We start from the raw sequence: 14,318 nt of genomic DNA, 5'->3' as shown, positions 1-14,318 counted from the left end.
TTTTTTAACCAAAAATTTCTTTTATTTCTTGCTGTCTGTAGGACTTGAATCCAATATCTCCCCCTCCTAAGGTGTTTAAAAACTTTCTCTTTGCCAATGGACCACCACCCCATTAGTAAACAAACAAAATATAGTTTAACACTTTAACTACATCTTACCTTCATTAGACTCTACCTTAGCTTTGCTATTGCTGGGATTTACCGGAAGCAGTCTCTCTTTCCTACGGAGTAGAGGTAAGGCTGTCTACATCTTACCTTCCTTCGACCCTACCTTAGCTTTGCTATTGGTGGGATTTACCGAGTATGATGATGATGATGAACACTTTAACTACGATCATTTACTACCCATTAACCAGTTTGACTATTCAGACGTGTGAATCTTTCACACGACACGAACCTAACTTAAGATTCACATGAGTTTGAGTTTAATCTAAATGGATCTGGAACAATTTGTTATCGAACTCGCGAACACAACAACACGTCAAACTAAACAGGTAAAGGCACGCCACGGGTTCTAGGCTGACCCGTTTAGGAGCTCATAAATAAATACTCCTTGCTGGATTACCATTTCATAAATTGGCGCCAACACGATCATATCCTCAACTCACTCCAAACAAACATTGATCAATAGCAACTTGGCTATGGCAGCAATCGGATGGTACGGACCACTAATAAACCTCTCGGAAGCACCTTCTCACATCGGCCATTTCGTTCAACTTCTCGTGCTTGTTCACAGAACCCTTCCTGTTGAGGTATTATTCAACCCTAATTTTCATTTTCACATGTTAAATTGGTAATCAGATCTAATAATTATTCCGCAGTATAAATCTTCAGGAGGCGGTAGAGTAATCAGGACAGATGTTCAGGTAGGAGACGATACACGGCCGTATTTCGGTGTGTCGATTTGGAATAATAAGCATATGGAGTCGGTGTTGAAGGCCGGTAATGTTGTGTTGTTGCAGAGTGAGTTACAAGTTTTCGATTAATTATGAAATATTTGTTATGTGATTGATTCTACTACTGTGTGTTATGTGTATTGTTTGGCTGGATTGATTTTGATATCTTGTTTATCTAGTGTTAAGATTATTTTGAGTACTCGTTTTTAATTGTCAAAGTCTAGACGGTATCGGATATCTAAGACTATGTGTTCATTCCTATTTTTGTGCATACAAGGAATATTATAGAAGATTTTTTTTGGTTTCATTGGGTATGAGACTTTGAGCCGGGGGTCTCACTGGAAGCAGCCTCTCTATTCCTACGGGTAGAGGTAAGGCTGTCTACATCTTACCCTCCTCAGACCCTACCTTAGCTTTGCTATTGGTGGGATTTACTGAGTATGATGATGGTGATGGTGATGATGATGATGATGATATTGGGTATGAGACTAATGAGAGTCAAGTTGCTATGGAGCCCTAGCAAGTGCAATTTACTTTCCTAAACCCTTGCCAGCACCTACATTCTTCAGTCTATCACAAACCTTATTTGCTCATGACACCTGTCCGAAATGCTAGCTGCCACCACGTATCACTTCTCACAATCAGAATACCATTGGTAGGTCGTAGTTGCACATCAAGTAGTTGGCACTTATGGTTGCAAACTGACCACTTGCTTGTTGGAAATTAATCTTGAGGAAGAGGCTGCATTAATCTTGCTGGAATTTTATTTTTTTTGGCGATCACTTCTTTGTATGAGAGCCAAGTTTCTCAGGACAACGGGTCATTACATTGCTCGTCATGTACTATGCTCTAAAGTCTACACCTTCTCGACTTCACCTCACGTGGTCATTGTAGATGTCATCCCATCATTTGTATTACTCTTGTTCCATCAAGTTTTACAACTCACTTTCTATTTTTGTTTATGTCCCTCAAACTCTTCATCGGCTCATCCTTACCTTTATTCTCTAAACCCCCTTCAAGCACTATTTATTCCATTGTCCCCAATGCCCCCACCTCCTTCTCATCATCCCCCTCGTTTGAGGGTTCAAACACCATACAACAGATTTTTTTCAATCCTTTAGCCTATTTACCTTTCACACCCCACTTGCTGAGCCAATCTTGTTTACCATTGCCAACAATATCCCTAGTGGCATCAAGCCATGTCCCAAGGGTACTCCGTTCTTGTTGAAAATGGCAAGCGGTCTTCAGTTTTTGTGTCTCTAATGCTAACATTATTGGTTGTTTAATTTGGTTTGGAGAATAAAGTAAGGGTTTGGTATAAGCAAACCTTGAGACTTGTTCAAAATAAAATTACTTTAGTTATCTATTGAGTAGTTTCTGTAAGAAAGCTGATTGTTGAGTCGAATGTCGTAATACCTGAGTATCATCACTTTAGTCAACTGGTTATCTAATTTTTATTTTGGATTATCAAGTTGCAATAAACATCTTGAAAATAGACAACTACATACTCCGTTGTTAAAAGGTTATGCATTTTTTATTACACTTTGAGGTTGATATGTAAATCATGTGGATACCTTTTCTGCTTCCATTTTTTTTTTCTGTGAGTGTTATCCTTTAGAGAGTATGTCCCAATTTATTTGCTACACATTCTAACTTAAAGCTCTTATTTTCCATCTTTCATTATTTAAGTTTTATCGTAACACTCTTTAACTATTTTCCTTCTCAGAATGTTATCCTTGTGGAAATAAGAGCTTAAAATGTGTTATACATGTTAATAGGCGAATATATTGATATGGAAAGTGGAATTGATTTGGTCCTCATTATATGCTAGGCGAATATATGAAAACCGTCAACTTTTAGTAAAAAAGTGCTGAATGGGGTTCTTTACTTCATGTCTTTTGCCTTACAGACGTCAAAGTGACACGATTTGGTGATGCCGTTGAGGCGAGAACAGTTCAGCAGTCTTCCATAAAATGCTTGATTGACAGTTACGAGTCAATACGTTCTGAAGGTTTTTACTCTTCCTTTTTTCCTTTCTTGTACCTCAGGGTTCTATTTTTGTATTTTAACTAAACTTAAATTTTGTTACTTGAAAGTATTCTTTCTCAGTACATATTACTAATCCTTGTACCAAGTAATTAGCTTATGACGTCTAATGCTACATCTACAAAGAAGATTACGATGGACGTTCTTAAGAAAAGAAATGAATAATTCTAGTATAGGGTCTTATACGGGTTTAGTTAAATGTCAGTTGTTAGAAATGTATAATCATAGATTGTCGCTGTTAATTGGGATTTAGGATCTGAAACATTTAGCATATGGTTTTTAATTATATTCAGTTAGACCATTCTGGTTTTTTAGTTTAGTTTGTTTCAGGCAGAACCAAGGTTTCCATCTGTTATAAATATAGTTGTAATTCCAACTATTGAACAATAAAATGTGCATCTCATTTTCGCCAGAAGTGCTGTAATATATCGAATTATAGTATGCAATCATATGACGTAGTTGTTGGTCTTCAACCACACTTGCAGCATGGCATTGAAGATTCGATGGTCATGATGATGATCAAACGAATGAACAGAGATGATATTTAAATGAGAAAAACGAAAGTGAAATGAATGGACAATTCGGATGATAGCAAACTGCCTTGGTACCGGAATACATCGCCGGACCATTCATATATATAGGTGATGATTTGGCGGTTTGATATTTGGCGGGAATAACTGTCTTCGGCAGTTTTAAATTCACCCGCTTATCATCATCACCAACACTTATCATAACTACTGAATACATAAGTTATAAGTTAATACATATAAACATAACAAACATAATTAAGTTTAATTATCGTATCTAATAGTAGTTGATTAAATTGGTGCTGGAGCTTGCTAAACTGGGCTTTTACTCTGTTTTTTGTATAGGTGTAAACAACTTGATGAAGGTTCAGCATATTGGAATTGCATCAAAGGAAAAGCTTAAGAAAGTTATCACATGGGTGCTGCGTGTGGAACCTATTCTTTTTAAGCGTATATCACACAACTTTAAGGTATCGTCTGTGAATATTCACTTCGCGCCTTCTGCTTGTTCCCGCATATTTATTATTAATTTTTCCCGAAGTGTTGCAACTTATGACCTTGCACTACAGGTAAAGAGGTTTAATACATACATTGCGGAGAGGATTATTTTTATTGTTATATAGTTATTACTATTACTATTACTATTATAGGGTAAGTATCCGGTACAAAATGTTTTTAACCTAGGAAGTGTAGGAAACCGAGTCAAACGAACTCCGATTGAGCTCATTCTAGCGGCGTTAGAACCAGCTCGTCGAACCCTAAACCCTAATTCTAAACCATAAACACTAACCCTAAACCCTAATGCTAAAACCTAATAAAGCTAAAATCTAACGCTAAAGCCTAAACCTTAAAAGTTAAACTCTAAACCTTATATATAATTGAATAGGGTTCGACGAGCCGGTTCCAACGCCGCTGGAATGAGGTCAATTGGTGTTCGTTTGGCCCGGTTTCCTACACTTCTTAGGTTAACATTGTTTTGTATTTGATCCTTTCCTTACTATTATAATTATAATTAGGGCTTGTGTAGCTCATTACATTAGCTGTGCTTGATTCAAACTTAATTTGAAATTAAGTTTGTTTTAACTTTTCGTGCAGAGGAATCAAAATTCAGCAAACTGGAAATTTCCCGAGGAGATGCAGCATAAGGATTGTTTATCTCTAGTGGAAGTATCTAATCTAAATGATTCATGCAATGCATCGTTTTTCGCCTCTGTTGGTGAAATGTTTCTGCCTATGCATCTTCCCGATATTGACGAGGAAAGAATGTTTATCAGAAGTAGAATATGCTCATCTGCATATGGAAACCTTGCTGAAGATCTCGTATGTACTGGCTGTCAGTTATGTGGTGCTCCTTTAAATTCTGAATTTGGGTATGCATAAAGCTTTGCTTTATTGTTTCTTTTTGTTATATGCTTATGATAATACTAAATTGTAGTTTGTATTTGTGGATCCAGATCGAGAATTGAACAAAAAACTGTTCCTCTCTATTGTCAAAAAAGTTTAAATCGTCTTCACGTTGTAGGTCTGATATATAGACCTTTCCTGGTACGTCTACTTTCTTATAAAGGACGGTTTATCTGAAACGTAGCCTTTTCGACGATGTTTAACACATAATCGGGATTTTAGTTGTGGTTTGATAAATGTTTGTAGAGGTTGTAAAAAGCGGGCTTGTCAAAATGGGTCATATTTCGTATCGGTCAAAACATGTCGGGTGGGACATTTTTACGTTGTTTTGAATTTTATAATTGATAAATATATCAAACTAGTAAATTGCCCCGCGCGTTGTCGCGGCGTTCCGTTTTTTTTTTACGTCAAAACATATAGGGCTGGCAATAGATATATGTATAAGACACGATTAGACCTGTTTACTGAAAAAGTACACAATGTGATTTTTTACTTTTTTTAAATAAATAAAATTATGTGATTATGATCCATAATTTTTTTTTCTTGGTACATAAAACATAAAACTGTGTTATAGACATGAGATATCAAGTAGTTAAACGAGTTGTATTCATATTTAATCCTTGTGTTATACGTGTCGTCAGAGATCTGTTAAATCCGATAAGACACGATTTGTCAGCCCTAAAATGTAGAACAACTAAAAGCGTACATAAAAGTTGGAAAACACATGTACATAAAAATTTTACGTCTAAAACACATGTACATAAGAATAAACACGTAAAACTCGATTACAAAGTTTTTAGAAAGTTAAGGGGTTGTAAGTGTAAAGTTGAGGGGTAAAAGTATAAAAAACACAAAAAAGACAAAAAAATAAACAAAAACAAAACTCAAGTCACTATTCACGCGAAGTTGGTAATTCTAGTGCATATAAATATAAATGTTAATCTAATTTATAGGAAGTTAATATAAAATACAAAAATAATATATAAACAAGTTTACATTTATCTGTATGTATCTAAAGTATTCTATCGATCTTGATATGCAGTTATATGTATGGGATGACTCGACATACATTCCTCTTGTCATAAAAAACAAGGCTGCGGAAATCTTGTTTGGAAACATCAAAGCGGAGAGTGTTCACTCCAGCTACCGAAAGCAAGCACGCGGTCAGTTGATAAACAAAGGGGCAGAAGCCCAATGTGGGCGAGGTCTAAACTTCTACACACTTTGGTTAGTTCTACTGAAATCATTGCTGCAACCAGGTAAGAATAGCCCTTTAAAGTTTGAAGTTTGTGTTGATACGACCAAAAGTTGGGAAAATGGGAGATTTGAGATGGTGTCTCTCTCACTCCCTTTAGTTTTTCAAGATGTTAATTAACTATGTATATATTCTTAATTACATTTTTTTTCCAAGATGTTAATTAACTATGTATATATTCTTAATTACATTTTTTTCGGTAACGTGTTTGATGGCAAATCTGACTATATCTGCTAAGCGGGTCAAGAAACCTATTAAAATGAGCTCGGGTCAAAACAAGTTCATTTTTTATTATGGGTGCAACTAGATGCATCAAAACATTTTTTTTCTCTTGAATTTTGTAAGTTATAAAATGAGGTTTCAAAAAACAATATTGCTATATAGTAATCTATAATTTGTTAATAAAACGATTTAGGTGGATCTAAGAATTTGAAAGTGCTTTGGAAGACTTTTAACTTGCTTCTTTTACCCTGTATAAAAGCATATGTTTGACAAGTTGCCAAGTTGGGGATGCATAGCAACCCTAAAATGCTCAATTTTATGTAAAGGGGTCAAAGTTGTCACCTTTGCTTTGTCCAACATTGACCAACCCTAACATTGTGAGTTGTGACAGTGCTTTTTGCCTCTAGATCAGTATTCGTTGTCACTCCGTGCATCCGCAACATGTAAATGGAGTATACGCGTTGCGTAATCAAAATTCTGGTATATGTGTTGTCCATGTAAATGGGTTTGTAGCTTGTTCGCGCCATTTATCACACGGCGCATTTTAAAAATAATACAACAATACTATACTTTAAAATTCTTGATTATATGGTATAATATTGTTTAAAAAACAATGCAGTGTATAACAGGCTTATTTTTTACCACTCATTAGTCAAAAAGTGGGAGTAAGCGGATCTGCACCAAAAATGTCAACAAAGGAAGCAAATTTTATCTTGTAATCCTTGTAGCCATTAGTAACATCCAATTAATTACGAAAAATTGGTCGGATTAGTCTTGACTGTTGAATTGATTTTTACATAGTCCTTCCTTTGCTTATTAGGAAAAATGTGTGTTCTTTATTCAAGTTGTCATATCAGTAATATTCTCTTATCATACTAAAAGACAAAAAAAAAAAAAAAAAACCTCTTGATTTGATGTTTTTAGAAAGGGGCTACAGCTTAGTCATCTTATACAGTGCGTTTAATTAAGGGGGTACAGTTTAGCCATCCTATAAAGCACGTTTAGTTGGGGGGGGGGGGGGGGGTTTGTACCGTTTACTCATCTTATAAAGCTTGTTTAATTAAGAAGCATTGAAAACCTTGAGATATGCTCTATCCTTTATTTGTGGGTGCATATGCAATTTAAGGAATAAGGGCGTTTGTTCTTGGGCATGTACAGTCGTACAGATGTTAACTATGCTTGTTTGAATGGATAAGTTTAATGTTATCAATCAGTTGTTTTGGTACTTCAAAATCTGAACCAAATCAATCAACTTTGATTGGATCGTTTTAAACTTCAAATTTTCATTGTTAACTGAATGGAATTTCTGAAGAGTCAATATATTGGTTAAAAGATATAATATAAATACTCGTACGCGTGCGGCGTGCCTAGGCGCTTGAGTGAGGCAAGTTCTTGAGAAATAAATTATTCAGATTTCTTGTTTTGACACTAGAGTTATAAACATTTTTCAACTTTTTATTGTTATTTGTAAGTTTTGTCATTTGTTTAGATCTTTGGCTACCTTTAGAAAATGTTGTGTCAACTCATTGACAAACTTAATTGATTGAATGGTTCTAGTTTGCTAAAGTCATGTTAGTTGAACAGTTCTCGTATAACAACAGCCATACCCAGTAAATCCCAAAAATAACAGAACTATTGGTAGGTCTGGGGGAGGTGGGGTGTAGGCAAACCTTCCCTCTATCCAAGAATAAAGAGGCTGTTTCATGAGAGACCCCGGGTCCAAAACAACCAACAGTTCTCGTATAATGTTTCTTCCAATACTAGGAGTGTTATCTTGAACATGTAGAACCTTTGTTTTGCCGTGAGTTGGATGTGTAAAAACATTACTTACATGTCCTATGAATGATATTTCATTAAACACAAAAGTTTCTGCTTTTTGATAAGTATACCCTTAAAGAAATCAACATAAGACGGAATGGAACATTATTATGCACCTAATTAATTGTTGTTGGTTGTTTATCAATGAAAAACTTAACTATGGTGAACTCAAAAAGAAAGTGAAAGATAGGTTTAGGGTCTTTGAAGAAAAAGTTCATAGAATTTGATGTGCTAGATGACAAATCCTAAACCCGTGAAAAAAAATTAAAACTCCCTCTTATACCCGATCCAAATCCATCGGGTTCGAGTTTTTGGGTCGAGTTTGATTGTCATTCCTATGCCCACGTGCCAAAAAGCAACACCAACGTGGACAGGAGAATAAAGTTCCTCTATGCACCGCCACAAAAAGAAAATATGTTCAAAATGTTATGTTAAAATAATATATAAAATCACAGCAGTCTATTCGCTTATTGATTTTGAATAAAAAGTTTTTATATGGAAATGTAAAGAAAATAATCACTTCGCAGTTATGTTCGACCCGTATATGAACAAAGAAGCTAATTTAAATCTAAATCTAAAAAAAAGTAAAGGGAGTTGAACCGAATGTGTGTGTTTGGGGGGGGGGGGGGGGTTGTTGCAGGAGTCGAATTTACGTCGGTTAGTCAAACAGTACGCACCCTAACCTCCCGTCCAAAATGTCAGTTTTGTTACTAATCCGAAACCAATTATATATAAACTAAGACAAAATAGCCACAAAAATATAAACAAATAAACTTAGCGTGTCACATGATGGGCCGTTATTGAAGGAGCCTTTACTATTCATTACCCCGATAGCTCACATCTTTTACTATTAATATAAATAAAAATATAATTACACTAAATGTGGTAAAAGTGTAAACGCACTGATTGTATATATAATAACAACTAGGTTATCACCCGGAAATTTTCCAGGTAGGAAATTTTAATTTACAACAAATAAACGTATAAAAATAACACCTTTAACCTCAAAGGGGCTTCCTTTTGGATCTGCCAAATTATGCAAATACGGTACAAATAATCAGTTTCAATTGTTGATCCATGGTTGGATTGTGTATCGTCTAATCCTATATAAAATTCTCTCTCACGTATTAATTGCAATAAGTTAAAAACTATTTTGAGTCTTATTTCTAGATTAAAAATACTAAATGAAATCACCGAGTGAATTTCTATTTGACCAACCACATGTGGAGAGTGACATATGCTCAAAATGAAAGTGTAGTCTTTCTTTCTTTTAGATAACAACCGACATTTCTCCAAAAAGACCAACATTCATAAATCATCAAACTTATTAAAAACATGGACACAAAATCGCCAGTGGGTCAACTCGACCCAATTCATCCCACATTAAATTTGCATGTGTTGCCAACCAAACTTGACGACCAAATCCTTGCAAATAAAATATAACGTTTTAATGAGAGAGAACCTTTTAAATGAAAAATATGTTGTTCCATTTTCTACCATGCATCCAAGTCTGATAAAGTATATGTAGTAGTATCATAACAAAGTTCTTGCAAGGCATGAATTACCATAACAAATCCTTTTATGTATTTATTTCTTTTTACCTACCAAAAGAAACTTCATTCCTTACATAAACAACTTTTTAGCCAACAGTAGCTAATGAGAGGAGTACAGAACAACTAAAAACCATAACAGAGACAACATAAGCATACTAAAATAAATTTAAACAAATCCCAGCACACTAAACCTGCTCCAGTTCTCCGTGCTCCATGCTGAGGCCCGAGACGTTGCTTCTTTTCAACCATCCACCAGACTGATCTTGCGAAACTGCACTCGACCAAACCTTCTGCAACAAAGTAGTTATATGAAAGATGGGATAAAACTTGAAGAAAGTGTCATTAACAAAATACAATTAACGAAATGCTAATAGAAAAAATAAACGATGTATATTATGTAAAAAAACAATTTGTAATCTGGTTTGTGAAAATGAAGTAATGTAGGTTACTGGAAAAGGAACATCTAATATATATTAAAATGGATGGAAATTTATTTTCAGAATATATAGCTATTTCTCCGGATATGAATAAATATTATGTCAACAATAAAAAGCGGAAATAAAGAATGAGATACAAATAAATTAATATGAAGGTTGACTAAATGTTTTTTTTTTTTTTGAAAAATATCATACTTGCTAAAATATATTACGTATTTTTAATTTTTAACGAACTAATAAAGGAAAGTATACAAAATGTTGATTTAAGAAAAGGAAATTAAAAAATATATATATAATACACAGTATATTATGTATTACAATTGTCAAAAGTTTCCTAACTAAATATTTTGAATTTAACAACCTTAAAGTTCACATTAATTATATTAACGATTAATTAGGAAGTTTTGAAAAAACGGTCAATACAATATAAGTACTAAATATATAGAAGTTAATTTTAGAAGTTCATAACTGACGATAAAGTATGACACTATTATTCATATTGATCGTGCATCAATTTTAAATATATGATTATAGGTTATCACCCGTGAATATTCACGGGTAGGATATTTAAATTTTATTATATAAATGTATATATATTTAACAAAAAATATATTCACGGAGAGTTGTTACAATAAAGAAGTAGCCAATACCCTTTAAGATAACAAAAAGGGCCCGTAATTAATAGAAAAACATATATGATTGGATCTGTAGGGCTGGTCATCTATAGATGCAAGATATTAAGTTACGGTCCTTGCATTCCAGCAGTAAAGTCATTGTACAGATTCAAATTTTGGATAACCTAAGACTGTTGTGTATAGTGTTGTAGCATACATGTGAACCTGAAAAGTTGTCTTTTCTGGCCTGAGGAATGGTCTGAGTTTGTGGAAAGTTTGACAACCGTTAAAACCATAAAGAATTGCATCTTTTGACAGCAAGAAAATGCACCAGAGAAACTGCACTTTTTGCCAAAAATGTTTTTGTAAGAGATCAGCTATTTGACAACAATAAAATGCATCATTTGAAAATAATAATAAAAAGTGGCCATTCTGCACTCTTTTGACACTAGCAATTACAAACTAATATTCAAGATTTGAGCATATAAATCAAAGTCCATCGCTTTTGGTAAAACAAATTGTGTAATAAGTCGGATCTACCATACATGAGATAAAGAAAAGAACGCAAATGTTACCAAAAGGAACTTAGTGAATTTTCCATTCAATCGAAAGCATCCAACATAACTGCGTCGACAACTCAACCTGCTTTCCATCTTCTCAATTTGCACGCAATCCTGGCAAAATCTTCTTCAACCGCCCACTCTGATGAGACGACGACGCTGCCATTGCGAATCACTGTCGCATAAATTAGCGGATGAACAATACCCGAAAACAACAGAAAAAAATAATCAAAGATCTACTGTAACACCCTGTGTTTTCCAAATGTCAAAGTCAAAGTCAAATGCTGACTGTTATTGAAATTAAAGTTATTTTAATTTTTATTTTATTTTATTATGTGGAGTAAGTGTTGTATAATCAAACTAATCGATCAGTAATCTAACCGCGAATCAACGATCGACTGTGAATAGTAGGAAGTAACAATGCAATAAAGTTAATCAATCAGAAATCAAGCTAATCGAATCAATCATCGAACTCAAGTGTGGGAATTTTGGTACTTTTATACGTGTGTGTGTGCCTTACGTGTTATTTGTGCATGTTATTTTACGTCGTTATGTGTGGTGAATCAATCAAATCGAATCGAAACTCGAAGGATAATCAAACTCAATTGAAACCGAACCCGAATTGTGGTGTGAGGATGCTTATATGTTAGATATAGTGATTAGGACTAAAATTAATTTGATTAGAAACTCTATCATACTCAAATCATCGTTCATCGAAGTCGAAATACCAAAAATCGTCACGAAACTCTCAAAAAGGAACATCCTGATCGAACAGGACCACCGATCGAACAGGCTAGCCGATCGAACATGCTGTTCGATCGAGCAGCCCATTCGGTCAGGAATTCTGGCCGATCGGTTGGGCCTTTCCTCTTTTGGAAGCCTATAAATAGGGTTGTCATTGTCATTCTTTCCACTTTTGGAAAGCTCTGACCGACCAGCCCCTTGTTCTTCAGTATTTCTCCGATTTCTCTCCGATCCGGTAAGTTTTAACTCTAATTCTTGTACGATTTTGTTCATTTAATGATTCTACACCTTTCTATCTTTCAAAACTTGGATTTCAACCGTGAAGTCACCAAGATCTGAGTGTTCTTGGGTGATGTCATCATGGTGTTCTTCAAGAACACCAAGTTTTGACATCATTCCACCATGATTTGCTTAGATCTAACCGATTTCCACATAAATAATCTAAAATCTACCAAAGATCTTAACATTCCACGGTGGAAAAGAATTGAAAGACGGATTTTCATCTATCTTTCAACTCTTTTACACTCAAGCCGGTGAAAATGGAGCTTGAACTAACTTACAAATCATTCTAAACAAACACACGGTTCAAGATTCGGATTCTACCACGAGATTTACCGATTTTGGGTTAAACGTTAAACTGAGGTTCTGAACCGCTCACTGACCGGACTTGGGTGATTCCTGCCCGGAACAGTGAACCAAGTAAGGGCCTATGTTTTGTGGTTCAACTCGTTATCAAACTATCTCAAAATCACCCCAAACAATCAGAATAACCAAGTGTTAGAAGATAGGCTAACCAGGTCAGAAGACGCTGGCCGAACGGTTAGGCTGTCCGATCGGACAGCCCACCCGAACGGACTACCCAGCCGATCGACCGGGTCAGCCGATCGGCTAACACATGGACCCACAATTTCACAAAGTGTGGTGTTGACAAAGTGATGTTCGATCGAACCTACCACTCGATTTGTAACATTACTGCTCGAATCATGAGATACTATACTTCAACACTTAACCCTTTTCGAAACATTGGAATGTCACCCGATCGAGCATGCCACCCGATCGAGTGGCACATTGCCAGATTTAAACACTGAAGTTGCAGACCAATCGGTTGGGGCTAACCGATCGAACAGTCCGTTCGATCGACCGACTTGAAAGGTAATGCTGCAAAAACTTCAAAAGTACAAACCATCATACACAAACACATCCCTTCCTAGAGGAAGAAACAATCCACTTGAAAGGACCAGCCGATCGAGTCTGCCGGCCGATCGAATGGGAATGTTCAAACGGACCTTCAAACCGGACGAACAACCCGTCCGATCGAACCAGCTGTCCGATCGACCGGCCCAATCGATCCATCATCACTTGTTTGCATTTCCGCGTTACTCATCGTTATACTATCGAACTATTCAGGCTAACTTCTCTCAGTGCTCCCTTCAATCCACAACAAATCACTGTGAGTATACTCGACCCCTTTTTGCTTTTAGCACTTTTGGGTGTTACATACGTTACCTATCGAAATCACAATCAGTTACACTATACCAACTATTTGAACGCTAACCGATTGCATGTATCACGTGACTGAATGAATGCTTGTTTATTATGTTTACACATGGAATACTGTCTACCTGCCTTAGCAACATAGTACTATAGTTTGGACTCAGCACCCGTTCACACGGGGGTTGTTAAGGACAAATTACTTGCATGGGTTACGGTGGTATTCATGTATTGCGAACTGTCTCGGACAGTCAACCCGCAGTCGTTGGTATCGATGGTCCCATGTCGATAATTAACATGCTTCGTTTTCCTCTGTGTACGTGCTGGTTATGCGTAAACTATGCGAACTCTATATGCTATATCAAACTTGTGTACTCACCTTTACATTATATGTATTGACTTTATTTTAACGTATGTGACAGGTGTTTAAAGTGTTAGCTTGCTAGGGAAGCGAGGCAATAATAAGCTTCTAGGAGCCCACAACCCATGGCCTCTGTCCACTTACCTGATCCGGGGCTATAGTTGTCTGTAGATCTTGCCACTGGCACTTGTAGCCAGAGGGGTCCACAAATAGGGGTCTTAGAAACATCAAACAATATTTTATTTGGGTTGTAATAATTGAATCTGAGTGGTCGGAACAATATTAATTGTTTAGTTGCTTTCTATGATAACTTGTTATTTATTTGGGATACGGTATGGGACGTATCATTTAACTGAATTTGTATAATAGTTGTTGTGGAAAACTTCTGGAC

The 14,318-nt window shown here is 35.7% G+C and overlaps 1 protein-coding gene across 4 annotated transcripts; it reads left to right on the top strand.

The window, feature by feature from the left end:
• The first annotated feature begins 451 nt into the window (after nucleotides 1-451).
• Nucleotides 452-7,119, top strand: LOC110936812. 4 transcript variants are annotated; one of them, XM_022179218.2, is made up of 8 exons: nucleotides 457-751; nucleotides 821-962; nucleotides 2,805-2,906; nucleotides 3,814-3,938; nucleotides 4,564-4,838; nucleotides 4,923-5,013; nucleotides 5,915-6,131; nucleotides 7,002-7,119. In XM_022179218.2, the coding sequence occupies exons 1-8, from the start codon at nucleotides 641-643 to the stop codon at nucleotides 7,016-7,018; spliced, it is 1,080 nt and encodes a 359-aa protein (XP_022034910.1). In that variant the 5' UTR covers nucleotides 457-640; the 3' UTR covers nucleotides 7,019-7,119. The 4 variants fall into 4 exon arrangements, with proteins under 4 accessions (XP_022034909.1, XP_022034911.1, XP_022034908.1 ...); XM_022179217.2 differs by lacking the exon at nucleotides 7,002-7,119 and having other exon boundaries at nucleotides 452-751; nucleotides 821-941; nucleotides 5,915-6,332; XM_022179219.2 differs by lacking the exon at nucleotides 7,002-7,119 and having other exon boundaries at nucleotides 454-751; nucleotides 834-962; nucleotides 5,915-6,332.
• The last annotated feature ends 7,199 nt before the right edge of the window (nucleotides 7,120-14,318 follow it).

The sequence above is a fragment of the Helianthus annuus genome, chromosome 4 (assembly GCF_002127325.2).
Source record: "Helianthus annuus cultivar XRQ/B chromosome 4, HanXRQr2.0-SUNRISE, whole genome shotgun sequence".
Taxonomy (NCBI): Eukaryota; Viridiplantae; Streptophyta; class Magnoliopsida; order Asterales; family Asteraceae; genus Helianthus; species Helianthus annuus.
The sequence above is the reverse complement of the archived record's forward strand: the minus strand, read 5'-3'. Positions and strand labels throughout refer to the sequence as shown.